The 18,286-nt window shown below is 44.6% G+C and overlaps 1 protein-coding gene across 1 annotated transcript in view; it reads right to left on the bottom strand.

Moving 5' to 3' along the window:
* The window catches only part of FMN2 (formin 2), a 322,361-nt gene that overhangs the window by 278,886 nt on the left and 25,189 nt on the right, over positions 1-18,286 (bottom strand). Inside the window, exon 2 of the mRNA XM_032609063.1 lies at positions 7,958-8,124. Coding sequence (XP_032464954.1) covers positions 7,958-8,124 — 167 coding nt within the window. The remainder of the gene's footprint in view (positions 1-7,957; positions 8,125-18,286) is intronic.

Here is an 18,286-nt window from a genome sequence, read left to right as displayed (position 1 = left end):
CTTAGTTTGCACAGTAAAGTGGAAAATCCAGGGCTCAAATCCAGGACAGCCTGACTAGAGCCCATTTCAACCACTAAACTCCAACAATTTGTTTTCACGAAGTCGATGTAAGTCAGTTGAGAATAGAGGCTTTCTTTTAATGTGTGTGGCCCTTGTAACTAGGGGTGGGCGGGGCAAGAGAAAGGGGAGGAGGTGAAAGAAAAGAAATGTAAATCATAACCGCATATCAAGACCCTGATCTAAATTAAAAGAGGATCTATGTATAAAATAAATAAGATACATGGTATATCTTTATATATAAATAAAATATATATAAATTTATAAAATATATAAAAATTTATATATATATATATAAGATACATGGTATATCTTTATATATAAATAAGATACATGGTATATCTTTATACTTATATATTTAGATATACATGGTATATCTAAAATAAATAAGATACATGGTACCACACAGGGAATATTGCCTATATTTTATAATAACTATAAATGGAATATAACCTTAAAAAATTGTGAATCTGGGATTCTCGGGTGGCGTGGTGGTTGAGAGTCCGCCTGCTGATGCAGGGGACACGGGTTCGTGCCCCGGTCCGGGAGGATCCCACATGCCGCAGGGCGGCTGGGCCCGTGAGCCATGGCCGCTGAGCCTGCGCGTCCAGAGCCTGTGCTCTGCAACAGGAGAGGCCACAGCAGTGAGGCCCGCATATGGCAAAAAAAAAAAAAAAAAAATGTGAATCACTATGTTGTTACACCTGAAATTTATATAATTCTATACATCAACTATACCTCAATAAACAAATAAATAAATTAGAAGAGGAAATCCGCAGTTATCGTAGATCATTCGGGGCTGCTTTAACAAAACCACACTTTGGATGCCTTAGAACAACAGACCTTTCTTTTACACAGTTCTGGAGACTAGAAGTCCGAGATCAAGGTGCCAGCATATTCGGGCCACGGCATCTTCCTGCGTCACATCTGGTGCCTTCTCCCTGAGTCCTCACACGGTGCAAGGGGTGACGGGGTCTCATTCATAAGATGCTAAGCCATCATTGGGACCCCACCTAATGATCTCAGCACCTCCCAAAGGCCCCACCCTAACACCATCACATTAAGTATCCCTGGATGTGAATGTGGGACACACACACATTCAGACCACATACTGCTTAAGACTACTGCGTCTTAAGGAGAATTCAAAGTGTCATAGCGGCCTCCCCAGCCCGAACCCCAAGCGTGATGGGCCCTTCCCTCCTCCTTCCCTGGCGCTGGCCGGGTGGTTGGCGCAGGGGCCACTCCACCGCACTTCTGCATGCTCGGTAATGGCCTAGCCTATCAGCCTGGCCCCGCGCCTGCGCCCACCCACTGTGCAAGCAGGCAGGAGGGAGTTCCACTCCAGGGACACTAGCTCCCGGGCCACCTCAACGGTCACGAACTGACTGGTGAAGCCAGTGCCGGGCTGAGACCTAGGTGCCAGCGCCTCAGACAGCGATCCCAGTAACGGGCAACAGCCCCCTCCACGTGGCCACTGCGGTCTCCCCGCCTGTGTGCCTAGTTCCACCAAGAGCTGGAGGACGACGTTGCTGGGACAGACAGTACTTCTTCAACACCGGGCGCTGGCTGGCATCGCACCTTCCTACTCCGGGTAACAGCGGGCCCGCTCAGCCATTGGCTGCCCCACAGTGGGCCCCTCCCCATTCTGTATAAAAGGAGCCCCAATCGGAAGGAGGGAAGATGGCTTTCTGAGGCGCTGATCTGCCAATTTCTCGTTGGGCTAGCTTTGAGATTAAAGTCGTTATTCCTTGATCCAGCAGCTCATCTCCTGAAGTACTGATCTGTCGTTTGCAGTGCAGAAGGAGCTTGGGCTCGGTAACAAAAGAATGTCATTAAACAGTAAGAATGAAGTAAAAACTCCAAGATACTGAGAACAGAGAAGAAAAAAGCAAAGAAAGTTACATGTGTCTTCTCCCAGTAGGAAAGAAAAGAAAGGGAAGGAAAGAAAAACAAAAGTAAAAGAACAGAGAAGAAGAAAAAAGACAATAAAAAATTTTGTTGCACTGGATGGAGGCTCCCTGTATAAGAAAGGGATAAAACAAATGAAAACTAAACTAAATATGGGATACTTCTGAGCAAGTGACTGTTTACTGAAATAACAGAATCCGTTTGAACTTGACCCCAGGAACATCCTGGTTTGAGTGTCCTACGTACTGTGATATTGGGATGTTGAGAAGGAAATGAAATCAGAGCACAGAACTGCTTCATCTGGGCAATATTTAGAGTATGCATATCTTCTTCAACTTTTAGAATAAACTTACAGATAAGACAGTAACCATAAAAATATGCCCTAAGAAAAAAAAAAAAAAATATGCCCTAAGGATGAAATTGCACCTGCTGGAAGCTGGCACAGTCCCGGCGTGGACCAGCTGGAGGGGTCAGCAGAGGAGCTAACAACAGGCGGGATGGCCGGAGACAGAACCCGGTGTTGGCGGAACAACGACACATCAGAAAGCTTACTGTTTCATGTTCAAAGCCAATGACCACAGGGAACTAGGACAGCAACGGGAACCACGCCGGGAGGAATAGGGACACCCAGAAAGTGACAGTAATGTGGATAACTGCATCAGCAAGCCTAAAACACCAGAAATCAACACCAGCTAAACAAGGGTGGGGGCACCACACGGGGAGGGACTGAAAGTGAGCAGCAGGCGAGGGGCAGGGCCGCTGCTGGTCTCCCAGCCCTTCTGCTCTCGTCACCATGGGAAGGTGGTGCTTTAGACATTTCTAAGTCCTTCAAATTAAAAAAAGAAGAAAAAAAACTGTGTGAGTAAAACCAAGAAAGCATTACAGATTCAATCTACTCTTGTTACCCTGCTTATAATGGATTATGCAGTGATCACCTAGGTAACGGAACAGATATAAAACATGGCTACTAAATGAATTCAGAAAATAAAATCTTCCATTTTACTACTGACTTCTATGCTGACATTAGAGAGAAGTCTGCAGGGAAAATAAATATTTCAGCTAAAATAATTTTAAAAGCTGGGCTAAAAATTAAGTATAATTTTAATACAACATTTCAAATGAAGCAACTTCTGAGAGTTAATACTGTATGTAATGTTTCAAAAGTAAAAATACAGCTTTATATACACACATGCTCTCTCAGAGTTAAAAGACATTGTCATAGCTTTTATTGCTTCTCAGGAAAGTATTCGTGTGGGTTTGACTAAACAGCATCTAAGTATTCTTCTTGCTCTGAAAAAAAAAAAGAACTTAAATACAAATGATCATTTCTGTTTGTCACTGAAGTCTCCATTTTGGCTACAGATGACAGTGAGGAGATTGCATTTCATTCGGTTTCTGGAAGTGGCTGATCTTGGTGTTGATTTATGATATTTTTCAACAGGTTCAAGATCACGTTTCTCTTATTCCTTTCTGGCCTAGATTTTCACGTCTCCCTTCTCTGTAATTCTAGCCTCAAGAATATACTCCTCCAAACCTATGTCCGTATACACACACGAAAGGCTTCCACCCATGCGGAAAACATGGGGATCACTACATATTTACCTAAATCAGCAGATCTGCCAAACCCAAAACAGCCCATCCAAAAATATTCTACTAGAAAGACGTTTAAGATCTGTTTTAAAGGATTAGGTAGATAAAACCATATAATCCTGCCAAAATCCTTGGGCCATGTATACTGCTTTATTTTTTGTCATGTAAAGAGTTTATGTGATACCTGACATAGTTATGACTGGAGAAATCCTAGAGGAGCTTGCTAATGGATAATCAACAATTACGTAAGATAATTGTGGTTTGCTGAAAACAGCTGCTGATGAATATGACCCAGAAAAAGGGTCTCAATTTGAATAAAGGCATTCTAAGGAGAAGGAGTCTTAAGGGACCATATCCTGAACGTACTCTGGCAAAATGACCTCCGTCCACACCTAAGGGGCAATGAGCCAGGGTCCGTGGTAGGCAGCAGGCTGAGATGCCTTGCCCACAGGTAGCAGGGCAGTGGCCCAAAACTTCAAGTATGTGGTGTGTCACAATAGTGAATGCTTTGCTATTTCTAAGGATTTAGAAACCATGCTAAATATTTCAAGAGAGAGTTTCCCTCACACCTGACAGATGAGTAAAACAGGTTCCAAAAGAAGAAAGTCTTTCCTCAGACCACAGAGAACACAATCCACAACTCAACAACACATGTTACCAAGCTGCAGGCAGGAGGATTATTCCTATATTTTCCCTTGCTATCTTCAGAATTGCTCTAGATTAGAGTTTTATTTGAGATATAAAACACAAAGAAACAAAGCAAAAAGCAAAGGTGAGGATAATGCCAATGCTACTGGCTATTAAAGGAGCTCAATCTTTCTTTCTGATTTGAGAAAATGTGACTATGAAAAGGGCTGTCAGCCCTTTTCAGTGGCTGAAGAAAGGTTAAGTGTCACGGCCTTAAGTCAATGATGTTCCACTCAGCAGAAAGCAAACCCTATTGTTCATCAGGTGATATGCTAGGTTATTAGTTTTCTAAATAAACAGAATTTTATTCAAGAAAAGTACATAAGGAACACCGGTTCTGTCCTTACAATACTTTCCTCCTAAAACTGGCCTATCTTCTCGGCCTCAGTAAACGGCGCAAACACCCACCAGACACTTAAGACCAGCACCTTTGACCAGCACCAGCATCTTTTTTTTTTTTTTTTTGCGGTACGCGGGCCTCTCACTGTTGTGGCCCCTCCCGTTGTGGAGCACAGGCTCCGGACGCGCAGGCTCAGCAGCCATGGCTCACGGGCCCAGCCGCTCCGCGGCATGTGGGATCTTCCCAGACCGAGGCACGAACCCGTGTCCCCTGCATCGGCAGGCGGACTCTCAACCACTGCGCCACCAGGGAAGCCCAGCACCAGCATCTTTGATTCCCTTTTCCATCGCCCCCCTCGTCTAAGCCCCGGAGGTCCCATTAGCTCCACCAGCAGGGCAGGACCACTCCCACACCCACCGTCCCCTCTGTCTCCTCCACTGGCTCTCGCTGGGCTCCTGCGGCAGCCCCCTGCTGTTCCAGCTCCTGCTTCAGCCCCTGGAACAGCACCCAAGGCCAGGTCCCATAAGCCATGCGCAGCACGAAACAAACACGCTCTTCCCCTGCACAACCCTCTAAAAGCTCCCACTTAAAAAAACGCATTATCCTTCCATGGCTTTCAAGACCCTGAACGTCCTGGCTCTGTAGTCCTTTCTGTCCTCAGGCCGTGTCTGTGCTACCCCAGGGGCACTTGCACTTGCCTCTGGGCTCCTGGGGGGACCTTCCCTCTGACCTCCCCTCAGGGCTCCTGACATTACATGCGGGGCTTCCTTCTACACTCTCCCCACCCCCCCTTCACTGACCATATTCCACAGGTTCACTTCCTTCACAGCACTTAACAGAATCTGATGTAAGCCCATTACCTCCACTACATGTTTGTGTTTTCTCCGTCTAGCTCCACTGTGAACAGGATGTAAATACGGAGAACAGGAATCTTAGTTCTCTTGCTCACTAATACATCTCTGGAGCCTAGAACACTGCCTGGCATAGAGGGTGCAGTCAGTAAACATTTGTGAATGAATGAATGAACATTATCACTCAAAACTATTTGCTTTTCAGTATTCTTGAAGTTTCAACCAAGTTAAAATGTGAGAGAAAATGTGAAATTCTTTCACATTTTCCATAGCATCTCTAAAGCAAAATGTTAGGCCCTAAAAATGTATAAAATAACATGGAACTGAATCAAGAGGGTTGACTGAAGTAGGCCAATCCATAAACTGCATGAAAAAGATCTCCAGATCAAACTCTGGGGCTCTAATTCCGTGTGGACGGAGATAAAGGGGGATGCTCTCAGGGAAAGGAGCAAAATTAGGGGTGGGAAGAGGACCTGTCATGAGCTTATTCCTGTTGTGTCTCAAAGGGCAACTGTCCTCAAGAGAACTGTTGGTGAAAAATCCTCCTAGCAGCAACTTTCTGGCAACCAGCAGAGAGGCTAATTATCAGAAACTGCTCTCCCTACACAAAGTGCATTCCTCCCCCTTCCCTCACTAATGCCTCAGTTTGCATAACTCCCTGTACTGTTAGCTCTTCTGAGCTTTGCAGAAAATCCTCAATTATGCATACAATAAATGCACATTTCTGCCTGTTGAACTGCCATTTAAGTATCTGGAAGAATGTCTCCTATTTGTTTTGTGTTAGGTTTGGCATGAAAGTAGAAAGGTAGCACAGAGCCAATGAATAAAGTGAGAAAATGCAACCGCACAAACTTGCAAAAGAAATTCCCCACTCTGAGAGAATTATTTCATCCCATATTAAGGGACTGCATTCATTTTGCTTGTCACTCTCTATGCCATAGCCGGCTGCCCCCCAAAATGACAAGGCCGGGAGGGGTTACTAGTCTCTCTAACACAAGAATGGAGGAAGTAGGAGGTAAGAAACAGCTAGTTCAGTAATTTTTTACAAAAGGAGGGAAAGGGTTATTCTATTCTTTTCAGTTTACTCCAATTCCACATTTATTGACTGATAAGACTTTATTTCTGAGCTTTAAGGGAAGAAAATGCAGTCAACTTGGGAATAGTTTTAATCCAAAAGCAAGTGTGAGGCACAGCTAGCGTTTGCCTCTGTCTGTCCCATAATTCTTCTAATTCCTAGTTGCAAACTGATGTATCTTCTAGAACACAGCTCAATAAAGCTCTTAGCTCACAACTGTCCCCAGGTTCTGTACCTGTAATAACACACCTTTCAAAAAGGAAAAGGGAGGGAAAATTTAATTATCCAATTTTTCTCATAGAAGAAAAAGATCTACCGAGCAGTGGCTAGCTGCAATGTCATGAATGGATAGAGGGACAGACAGATAGGTGACTGATAGATGGATGGATAGATGATAGATAGACAGACAGATAGACAGACAGATAGATAGATCAGTTGATCTTAAGAAGGAAGCTTCACAAGTCACAGTACATCCCAGGGAATCTTCTTCCACATGAGAAGTATCAGGAAGATCTCATAATATTTTATGTGGTTTATTATTTTCCTAATACTGAAAGGAGACCACAGTTGTGATGGGTAAAGAACAGGAAGAAGAAAAACAGGCGCATATGGATGTTTTGTTATTTACTATCACTTCTTGATCTCAGCCAGGGCTCATTTCCATCATCTTCAAACCCCTCTTTCAGTCGCGCACACACAGAGGATAAGGAGTGCGGTCAGAAGCAGGGCACAGATGTAACCAACCTACAAGGATGAGACCTGTACCCTGCCTCATACACTCCGAGCTCCACAGAGGGAGCCAAGCAGACTCCACTTTCCTCATGAAAAAGTCTGCTCATTACAACCCCCAGGGTCGCACACGTACCACATACATGAGAAAGATGAGCAATACTCTGGTCTGGAAGCAACAACCCAGCTGTGCTGTTATTTGTTATGAGTTATCAAACAGCTTGAGAATGACTGTTCTGAAGTATTAACCCTCTTGGTGAGTGGGAGCTGGGGAGGAAGCAGACAGTGCTGCTTCGTGTCAACAGTTAGCACCTGGATGAGCCATGAACTCACAGGAATAGTGCTCCAAAGCCCGCATAAACCTGCTGCCTTCTGGGAACAAAGACCCTGCCCTCAGAGCTGCTTCTGAAGGTATGTACATGACCAGCTAAGTCAGAAATACCGACTCAGAGCCACTTAAAAACCATCACTGGTTAAAGCAGGCTAGAAAACTGCCAAAAGTGGCCATCTGTTAAGAAAAGGAGGTTTGGCAAGTATACTTAAGAATACCCTAGTCATAAAGGAAAGAGATGTGCTAAGCTGTTGAGTGGCAGGGGCAGGAAGGCCTGCATCCCATGCGGGTCTTTAAATTACAGGGCGATTGGTAGACACACATCAGAGCTGCTGTTTCCACTGCAATCTGCTTCACAGCCATTGAGTTCTGTGAATTCTCCTACTTACATCAAACGGAGCTGAGCTGGACTGGGCATCCTGACCACACGGCTCCCTGAAGCAGTCACCGAAAGGAAGAAGGAGACCCATGGCTATGATCCGCGAGCAGAACTTCTCTGCTTCTTCTGGAGGCCCGTTCTCCTGCTGGTTGAACAGCTTCTCCAGCAGAGTTCGCCCTGCAGGGGAGACACGGTCGTTAAGCAGGTGCACTGGCGGGTCCCCTGGCTCAGACTCCCGGAGGAGGGGCCGACAAACACAGCTGGGGTAGCACTGTTGCCAAGGCTTTGCCGTGCACAGGGAATACTCTGCAGGTGGGCCTGGGTACCACACGGGAAAGGACAGATCTGGGTCACTCTCCCATCCCCACAATACCTCCCCGCCTCCAAAGAGAATGGGACACGTGATGGGACCTACATCCTCTTCCATCTGAAGAAGACCCAGCCTTTTGGGTTTCACTGGAAATCCTCCTTCCACTCTTTGTCAACCGGCCGGTGGCTCTCTGAGGAGGCAGCCAGTAGTCACCATTTGGGCTAAGAAATGTCAGTGGCTGCCTCACAGTCTGAGGGGTGGCTGTCGGGGGGCAGGAACGGGGTGGGCAGGGAGGCAGGCACCAGCCACTGGAAGGGGACAGGGCTGGCCCACAGAAAATGCCTCCCTGAAGAGGAGAGTGACAGAAACTCAACATCTTCTCATATGAGCCTCAGAAACATCACTCTAGGGTAGGTCTACACTTGAGGTTTCTATTACTTCCCAAAGAGAGACAAGAGAAGAGAGGCACATGGAGACGAGAGCGTTGGCTGCGGCCCAGGCCCACCTGGTCCCGTGGCTCTGAGTCCCGGCCGCGGGGAGAGCAGAGCGATGAGGGGGTAACCCGGCGTCTGCTCTCACTGGTCACCCAGAGCCGAGAGCCGCAGGCCAGCCCCTCATCTGTCTGACTCTCAACTCACTATCCTTCAGAGAATGGTTTTGCTGGCTTCTGCACTAATCATCTACAGTGGAGGAAACAGGAAGTCTCCAGGGTCACTCAGTTCCCGCTGCTCCGGCCCTCCCTCTATCAGCAGGTTCAGTCTTCAAATTTAGAGTAAAGTCCCATATCCAGAAAAGTTCCCAGTGACCCCCTTCTGCACTCTCCCGGCTCCCTTCAGAGCTCCTCTTTGTCATTAATTACTTTAGTTAATTATTTGTTTAATGTCTACCCCCCTCACTATAACATGAACTCTCTGACAGCCAGCATACATCCTGCAGACCTGTCCACTAGCACAGAAGAACCAATGAACACTTTCAGGAATTCTGAATGAATACAATGTTATGATTCTGTGATAAAGACTCATTCACGTCATGGTCAGAACTGGAAATGAAATATTGGTCTAGACCAGGGGTCAGCAAACTTTCACTGCAAAGGACCAAATAGAAAATATTTTAGGCTTTAAGGGCCAACTAAGCTCTCTGCTACACACTCTTCCTTGGTTTGGCTTGCTTTTGAACAACTTTTAAAAATGTAAAAAGCATTCTCAGCTTGGGGTTGTGCAGGGCCAGCCCTCACTCTACACATCAGTCACATCTAAATTTCAAACGTATACATGTTCAGTTCTGCAGGATGGTTTCCATGCAATTTTAGTGCCTCTTCCTATGTTTGTTTGTAAAATAAAACTAAATTCAAAATCTACCTCTCATACGTAGAATGACAAAGCAGGGCAAAAGAGGCTCTCTGTTTTCTCCGTTCCTGTGGGTCACTAGAGAGCATTTGCAGGTCTCCCAGGACATTTTCTGAGGGGAAACTGAACTCCTTTTCCTACATAACTTAAGTTTGCCTGCACCTAACGGGACCCACACACCTAGGAAACCACATCCCTCAGTTCTCAAGTGATTGTCATTACAGTAAACCCATCTTATGCAGACCATCTTACAGTAGCTCTGCAAATGGCCAGAAAGCTAAATAGTTCCTTCCTACAACTCAATCTTGTATACGACGTAAAACAGGGAGACAGGATCTCACGTTTGTGTGTCCCACAGTGAATGAACGTGTATGTGTTCATCAAGCCAAAACCTCATGAGCAGTGGTAGGGGAGCAGCGTGGAAGCACAGCCCCAGAGCTTCGTGCCCTGAGGGCGAACACCCTTCACCAGAGCACCTCCCCCTGGGCAGCACTTCCAGCTCTAACAGCCCTGAGTGGCCCCCTGGTGGCAAACTCGCCCTGGGCTGGGAGCCCTGCCCTCACCTCCCAGCCTTCACACCAGCCCGGATGCCCCAGGCCTTCCTCTCACAGGCCTCTGGGATGAATATGTCACGTGCAATCCCACACGCTTAGGGACAGGGAGTGGGGGTGACTTCTTGATTCCACAAGCACTTTCAAACGATGTGACTCCTCCAAACACTCAGCGCCCTTGACACTCCCGCCGGCCCTATTCCTGCAGCGTCCACTCCTTCTGGCCCTTCCATCCCTCACTAAGCCCTCCACCTCCTCACCCAACACCCTGGTCTCCCCTCGACCCCATCATCATCGTCACCGACGCTCATGGAGGTAACTCACCCGTGACCGTGAGTCCTGCCTTCACCCCGCACGACCCGGCCCGTCCATCCCCCGGCTGGGCCGCCTGCGCCAGGCCCGCATCCAAGTTCACTCAGCCCTCAGGGCTCCCTGTCCCCCTCGGGCTGAGGCTGTGACACAAGGCCCACCTCCCGCTGCCTCTTGCAGCTCCCTGGGCACCACCCGGCGCTCCCGCACCAGAGCACTCTGCCCCGGGACTTGCATGACCAACACTTTCTCACTCACCCACATCTCTCCTCAACTGTCACTTCCCCCACCCTCCCTAAAACAGCACCTACCACCCTGTCCCATTATTCCCTTCAGCCTCCAGAGCCGGGCCCTGAGCTCCTGCGAGCCTGTGGGCCACTCCTCCTCACGGAGTGTCAGCTCCATTTCAGCAGATGCTGGTGTCTGTTCACCACTTTCACCCAGAACCTCAAGGGAGGCCTGGCCCAGAGCAGGTCACCAGTGAACCAGTGTGTGGACATCTAATCCCCAACACGACTTTTGGCTCTGCCTCTAGAATCTCCACTAAACCTTCATCCTCCACATGGGCCTTGAATCAGTCACGGTTACATGGTTACTGCCACCCATGCCGGTCGATCCCAGGCTCCACCACCACACCACAACCAGGCCCCCACTTCCCTCTCCCTCTGTCACGTCAGCCTGGAAACTCACACACACTCCAGCCTGGCTCACCCTCCCCTCCGCCTGCACCTGAGCACCTCAACACCACAGAAGAAAGACACACACACACTGCCTGTTCTCACTTTACTATCTTGACTATAAACGTCAATCAGGCCCAACCCTGCTCTGCATTCTCAACTCAGCTTCCAGTCGCCCCCCTAATCCCACTCTTTCCAATGAGGAGATGATGACCCTCTCAAATAATTTACTGAGAAAATGCAAGGATCTGGGACAAAGTGTATACGCAGAACACCCACACCTGCACCCTCCTCTGCCTACGCTTCACAGTGGACACCCTGATCCAGACAAAAGCAAGTTCTTCCCTCTGTGTCCTGGATCTAATTCCTTGTTGCATGCATGGAACTTCACTCTAATTGTTCCTTCTCTCTCTGAATCATGAAGACGCCCTTCTAGACTGGACGATTCCAGAATCACAAATACATGCTTAAACTGTAAAAAAAAATCTCCATGAGCCCACATCATTCCCCACCGCCAGCTACTGTCCCATTTCTTGGTTTCCTTGCACATCAAAACTGCCAGGTATATCATCACAAAGTATACAAATAACAAATGTTGAAGAGGATGTGGAGAAAAGGGAACCTTCATACTTTGTGGGTGGGAATGTAAATTGGTGCAGTAACAACAAAAAGCACTATGGACGTTTCTCAAAAAATTAAAAATAGAACTACCATATGACTTACCAATTCCACCTTTGGGCAAATCTCCAAAAAAATGTTTCAAAAATATATGCACCCCAAAGTTCATAGCACCACTATTTACGATAGCGAAGATATGAAAGCAACCTAAATGTCCATCAACAGATGAATAGATAAAGATGATGTGGTATTCCATCCCAAGTATTATTGGAATTACTTGGAATATTCCAAGTAATGTTCCATTGCGACATATATACAATGGAATATTATTTTGCCATAAAGAATGAAATAATGCCATTTGCAGCTACATGGATGGACACAGATTATCATAGTAAGCGAAGTAAGTCAGAAAGAAAAAGACAAACACCATGTGATATCACTTATATGTAGAATCTAAAATACGATATAGGGGATTTGGTTCAAGATGATGGAGTAGAAGGACGTGCTCTCACTCCCTCTTGTGAGAGCACTGGAATCACAACTAACTGCTGAACAATCATCAACAGGAAGACGCTGGAACTCACCAAAAAAGATACCCCACATCCAAAGACAAAGGAGAAGCCATAATAAGACGGTAGGAGGGGCACAGCCACCGTGAAATCAAACCCCATGACTGCTGGGTGGGTGACGCACAAACTGGAGAAAACTTAACTACAGAAGTCCACCCACTGGAGTGCAGGTTCTAAGCCCCACATCAGTCTTCCCAACCTGGGGGTCCGAAAACGGGAGGAGGAATTCCTAGAGAATCAGACTTTGAAGGCTAGCGGATTTGATTGCAGGACTTCAACAGAACTGGGGGAAACAGACACTCTACTGTTGGAGGGCACAGACAAAGTAGTGTACGCATTGGGACTCAGAGGAAGGAGCAGTGACCCCATAGGAGGCTGAACCAGACCTACCTGCTAGTGTTGGAGGGTCTCCTGCAGAGGTGGGGGGTGGCTGTGGCTCGCCATGGGGACAAGGACACTGGAACAGAAGTTCTGAGAAGTACTCCTTGGTGGGAGCACTCCCAGAGTCTGCCATTAGCCCCACGAAAGAGCCCAGGTAGGCTCCAGTGTTGGGTCACCTCAGGCCAAACAACCAACAGGGAGGGAACCCAGACCCACTCATCAGCAGTCAAGAGGATTAAAATTTTACTGAACTCTGCTCACCAGAGCAACACAAAGCTCTAGCTACCACCAGTCACTCCCATCAGAAAACCTGCCCAAGCCTCGCAGAGAGCCTCAACCACCAGAGGACAGACAGCAGAATCAAGAAGAACTACAATCCTGCAGCCTGTGGAACAAAAACCACATTCACAGAAAGGGAGACAAGATGAAAAGGCAGAGGGCTATATACCAGATGAAGGAACAAGATAAAACCCCAGAAAAACAACTAAATGAAGTGGAGATAGGCAACCTTCCAGAAAAAAATTCAGAATGATAGTGAAGATTATCCACGACCTCGGAAAAAGAATGGAGGCAAAGATCGAGAAGATGCAAGAAATGCTTAACAAAGACCTAGAAGAATTAAAGAACAAACAAACAGAGATGAACAATACAATAACTGAAAACTACACTAGAAGGAATCAATAGCAGAATAACTGAGGCACAAAAATGGATAAGTGACCTGGAAGACAGAATGGTGGTATTTACTGCTGCAGAACAGAATAAAGAAAAAGAATGAAAAGAAATGAAGACAGTCTAAGAGACCTCTGGGACAACATTAAACGCAACAACATTTGCACGATGGGGGTCCCAGAAGGAGAAGAGAGAGAAAGGACCCAAGAAAATATTTGAAGAGATTATAGTCGAAAAGTTCCCTAACATGGGTAAGGAAATAGCCACCCAAGTCCAGGAAGTACACAGAGTCCCATACAGGATAAACACAAGGAGAAACACATCAAGACACATACTAATCAAATTGGCAAAAATTAAAGACAAAATAAATTATTGAAAGAAGCAAGGGAAAAATGACAAATAACATACAAGGGAACTCCCATAAGGTTAATCTCTGATTTCTCAGCAGAAACTCTACAAGCCAGAAGGGAGTGGCATGACATATTTAAAGGGATAAATGGGAGGAACCTACAACCAAGATTACTCTACCCGGCAAGGATCTCATTCAGATTCCAGGGAGAAATCAAAGCCTTTACAGACAAGCAATACCTAAGAGAATACAGTTCCACCATACCAGCTCTAAAACAAATGCTAAATGAACTTCTCTAAGTGAGAAACACAAGAGAAGAAAAGGACCTAACACAAACAAGCCCAAAACAATTTAAAAAATGGTAATAGGAACATACATATCGATAATTACCTTAAACGTGAATGGATTAAGTGCTCCAACCAAAATACATAGATTGGATGAATGGATACAAAAAAAAGACCCATATATATGCTGGCTACATGAGACTCACTTCAGACCTAGGGACACATACAGACTGAAAGTGAGGGGATGGAAAAACATATTCCATGCAAATGGAAATCAGTAAAAGCTGGAGTAACAATACTAATATCAGATAAAATAGACTTTAAAAAAAGAATGTTACAAGAGACAAGGAAGGATACCACATAATTGATCAAGGGATCAATCCAAGAAAAAGATGTAACAATTATAAATATATATGCACCCAATATACGATCACCTCAATTCAGAGGCAAGTGCTAACAGCTATAAAGAGGAAATTGACAGTAACAGAATAATATAGGGGACTTTAACACCCCACTTACACCAATGGACAGATCATCCAAACAGAAAATTAATAAGGAAACACAAGCTTTAAACGGCAAAATAGACCAGATAGATTTGATTGATATTTATACGACATTCCATCCAAAAACAGCACATTACACTTTCTTCTCAAGTGCACACAGAACATTCTCCAGGATAGATCACACCTTGGGTCACAAATCAAGCCTCAGTAAACTTAAGAAAACTGAATACATATCAAGCATCTTTTCTGACCACAACGCTATGAGATTAGAAATCAATTACAAGGAAATAAACATAAAAAACACAAACACATGGAGGCTAAACAATACATTACTAAATAACCAAGAGCTCACAGAGGAAATCAAAAAATACCTAGAGACAAATGACAATGAAATCACGACAATCCAAAACTTATGGGATGCACCAAAAGCAGTTCTAAGATGGAAGTTTATAGCTATACAAGCCTACCTCAAGAAACTAGAAAAATCTCAAATTAATAATCTAACCTTACACCTAAAGGAACTAGAGAAAGAAGACCCAAACAAAACCCACAGTTATCAGAAGGAAAGAAATCATAAAGATCACAGCAGAAATAAATGGAATAAAAACAAAGAAAACAATAGCAAATATCAATAAAACTAAAAGCTGGTTCTTTGAGAAGATAAACAAAATTGATAAACCATTAACCAAAGTCATCAAGAAACAGAGGCAGAGGACTCAAATCAATAAAATTAGAAATGAAACATGAGAAGTTACAACAGACACCACAGAAATACAAATCATCCTAAGAGACTACTACAAGCAACTCTATTCCAATAAAATGGACAACATGGAAGAAATGGAAAAACTCTTAGAAAGGTACAACCTTGCAAGACTAAACCAGGAAGAAATCGAAAATATGAACAGCCCAATCACAGGTAATGAAATTGAAACTGTGATTAAAAATCTTCCAACAAATAAAAGTCCAGGACCAGAAGGCTTCACGGGTGAATTCTATCAAACATTGTGAGAAGAGCTGACACCCATCCTTCTCAAACTCTTCCAAAAAAATTGCACAAGAAGGAACACTCCTAAACTCATTCTACGAGGCCACCATCAGCCTGATACCAAAACCAGACAAACATACTACAAAAAAAGAAAAATTACAGACCAATATCACTGATGAATATAGATGCAAAAATCCTCAACAGAATACGAGCAAACAGAATACAACACATTATAAGGATCATACACCATGATCAAGTGGGTTTTATCGCAAGGATGCAAGGATTCTTCAGTATATGCAAATCAATCAATGTGATACACCATATTAACAAATTGAAGAAGAAAAACCATATGATCGTCTCAATAGATGCAGAAAAAGCTTTTGACAAAATTCAACACCCATTTATGATAAAAACTCTCCAGGAAGTGGGCATAGAGGGGACCTACCTCAACATAATAAAGGCCATATATGACAAACCCACAGTCAACATCATCCTCAATGGTGAAAAACTGAAACCATTTCCTCTAAGATCAGGAACAAGATAAGGATGTCCACTCTTGCCACTATTATTCAACATAGTTTTGGAAGTCCTAGCCATGGCAATCAGAGAAGAAAAAGAGATAAAAGGAATACAAATTGGAAAAGAAGTAAAACTGTCACTGTTTGCAGATGATATGATACTATACATAGAGAATCCTAAAGATGGTACCGGAAAATTACTATAGCTAATCAATGAATTTGGTAAAGTTGCAGGATACAAAATTAATGCACAGAAATCTCTTGCATTCCTATACATTAATGATGAAAAATCTGAAAGAGAAATTAAGGAAACACTCCCACTTACCACTGCAACAAAAAGAGTAATATACCTAGGAATAAACCTACCTAGGGAGACAAAAGTCATGTATGCAGAAAACTATAAGACACTGATGAAATAAATTAAAGGTGACACCAACAAATGGAGAGATATACCATGTTCTTGGATTGGAAGAATCAATATTGAGAAAATGACTATACTACCCAAAGCAATCTACAGATTCAATGCAATCCCTATCATATTACCAATGGCATTTTTTTTTTTTTACAGAACTAGAACAAAAAACCTTAAAATTAAAAAAAAAAAAAACCTTAAAATTTGTATGGAGACACAAAAGACCCCGAATAGCCAAAGCAGTTTTGAGGGAAAAAAACGGAGCTGGAGGAATCAGACTCCCTGACATCAGAGCATACTACAAATCTACAGTAATCAAGACAATATGGTACTGGCACAAAAACAGAAATATAGATCAATGGAACAGGATAGAAAGCCCAGAGATAAACCCACTTACCTACGGTCAACTAATCTATGACAAAAGAGGCAAGGATATACAGTGGAGAAAAGACAGCCTCTTCAATAAGTGGTGCTGGGAAAACTGGACAGCTACATGTAAAAGAATGAAATTAGAACACTCCCTAACACCATACACAAAAATAAACTCAAAATGAACTAGATACCTAAATGTAAGACCGGACACTATAAAACCCTTAGAGGAAAACATAGGAAGAACACTCTTTGACATAAATCACAGCAAGATCTTTTTTGACCAACCTCCTAGAGTAATGGAAATAAAACCCAGAATAAACAGATGAGACCTAATGAAACTTAAAAGCTTTTGCACAGCAAAGGAAAGTGCAAACAAGACGAAAAGACAACCCTCAGAATGGGAGAACATATTTGCAAATGAATCAATGGACAAAGGATTAATCTCCAAAATATATAAACAGCTCATGCAGCTCAATATTTAAAAACCAAACAACCCAATCTAAAAATGGGCAGAAGTCCTAAATAGACATTTGTCCAAAGAAGACATACAGGGCTTCCCTGGTGGCGCAGTGGTTGGGAGTCTGCCTGCCGATGCAGGGGACGCGGGTTCGTGCCCCGGTCTGGGAAGATCCCACATGCCGTGGAGCGGTTGAGCCTGTGAGCCATGGCCGCTGAGCCTGCGCGTCCGGAGCCTGTGCTCCGCAACGGGAGAGGCCACAACAGTGAGAGGCCCGCGTACCGCAAAAAAAAAAAAGAAGACATACAGATGGCCAAGAAGCACATGAAAAGCTGCTCAACATCACTAATTATTAGAGAAATGCAAATCAAAACCACAATGAGGTATCACCTCATACCAGTTAGAATAGACATCATCAGAAAATCTACACACAATAAATGCTGGAGAGGGTGTGGAGAAAAGGGAACCCTTGGGCTTCCCTGGTGGCACAGTGGTTGAGAGTCCGCCTGCTGATGCATGGGACACAGGTTCGTGCCCCGGTCCGGGAAGATCCCACATGCCGCGGGCCGGCTAGGCCTGTGAGCCATGGTTGCTGGGCCTGCACATCCGGAGCCTGTGCTCCGCAACGGGAGAGGCCACAGCAGTGAAAGACCCGCATACCACCAAAAAAAAAAAAAAAGAAATGGGAACCCTCTTGCACTGTTGGCGGGAATGTAAATTGATACAGCCACTATGGAGAACAGTATGGAGGTTCCTTAAAAAAATAGAATTACCATATGACCCAGCAATCCCACTACAGGGTATATACCCAGAGAAAACCATAATGCAAAAAGACACATACACCCAAATGTTCATTGCCACACTAGTTACAATAGCCAGGACATGGAAGCAACATAAATGCCCACTGACAGATGAATGGATAAAGTATGGTACATATATACAATGGAATATTACTCAGCCATAAAAAGGAACGAAATTGGGTCATTTGTAGAGACGTGGATGGATCTAGAGACTGTCATACAGAGAGAG

The sequence above is a fragment of the Phocoena sinus genome, chromosome 16 (assembly GCF_008692025.1).
Source record: "Phocoena sinus isolate mPhoSin1 chromosome 16, mPhoSin1.pri, whole genome shotgun sequence".
Classification (NCBI taxonomy): Eukaryota; Metazoa; Chordata; class Mammalia; order Artiodactyla; family Phocoenidae; genus Phocoena; species Phocoena sinus.
Note: the sequence above shows the minus strand (reverse complement) of the source record. Positions and strands in the feature narration are given on the sequence as shown.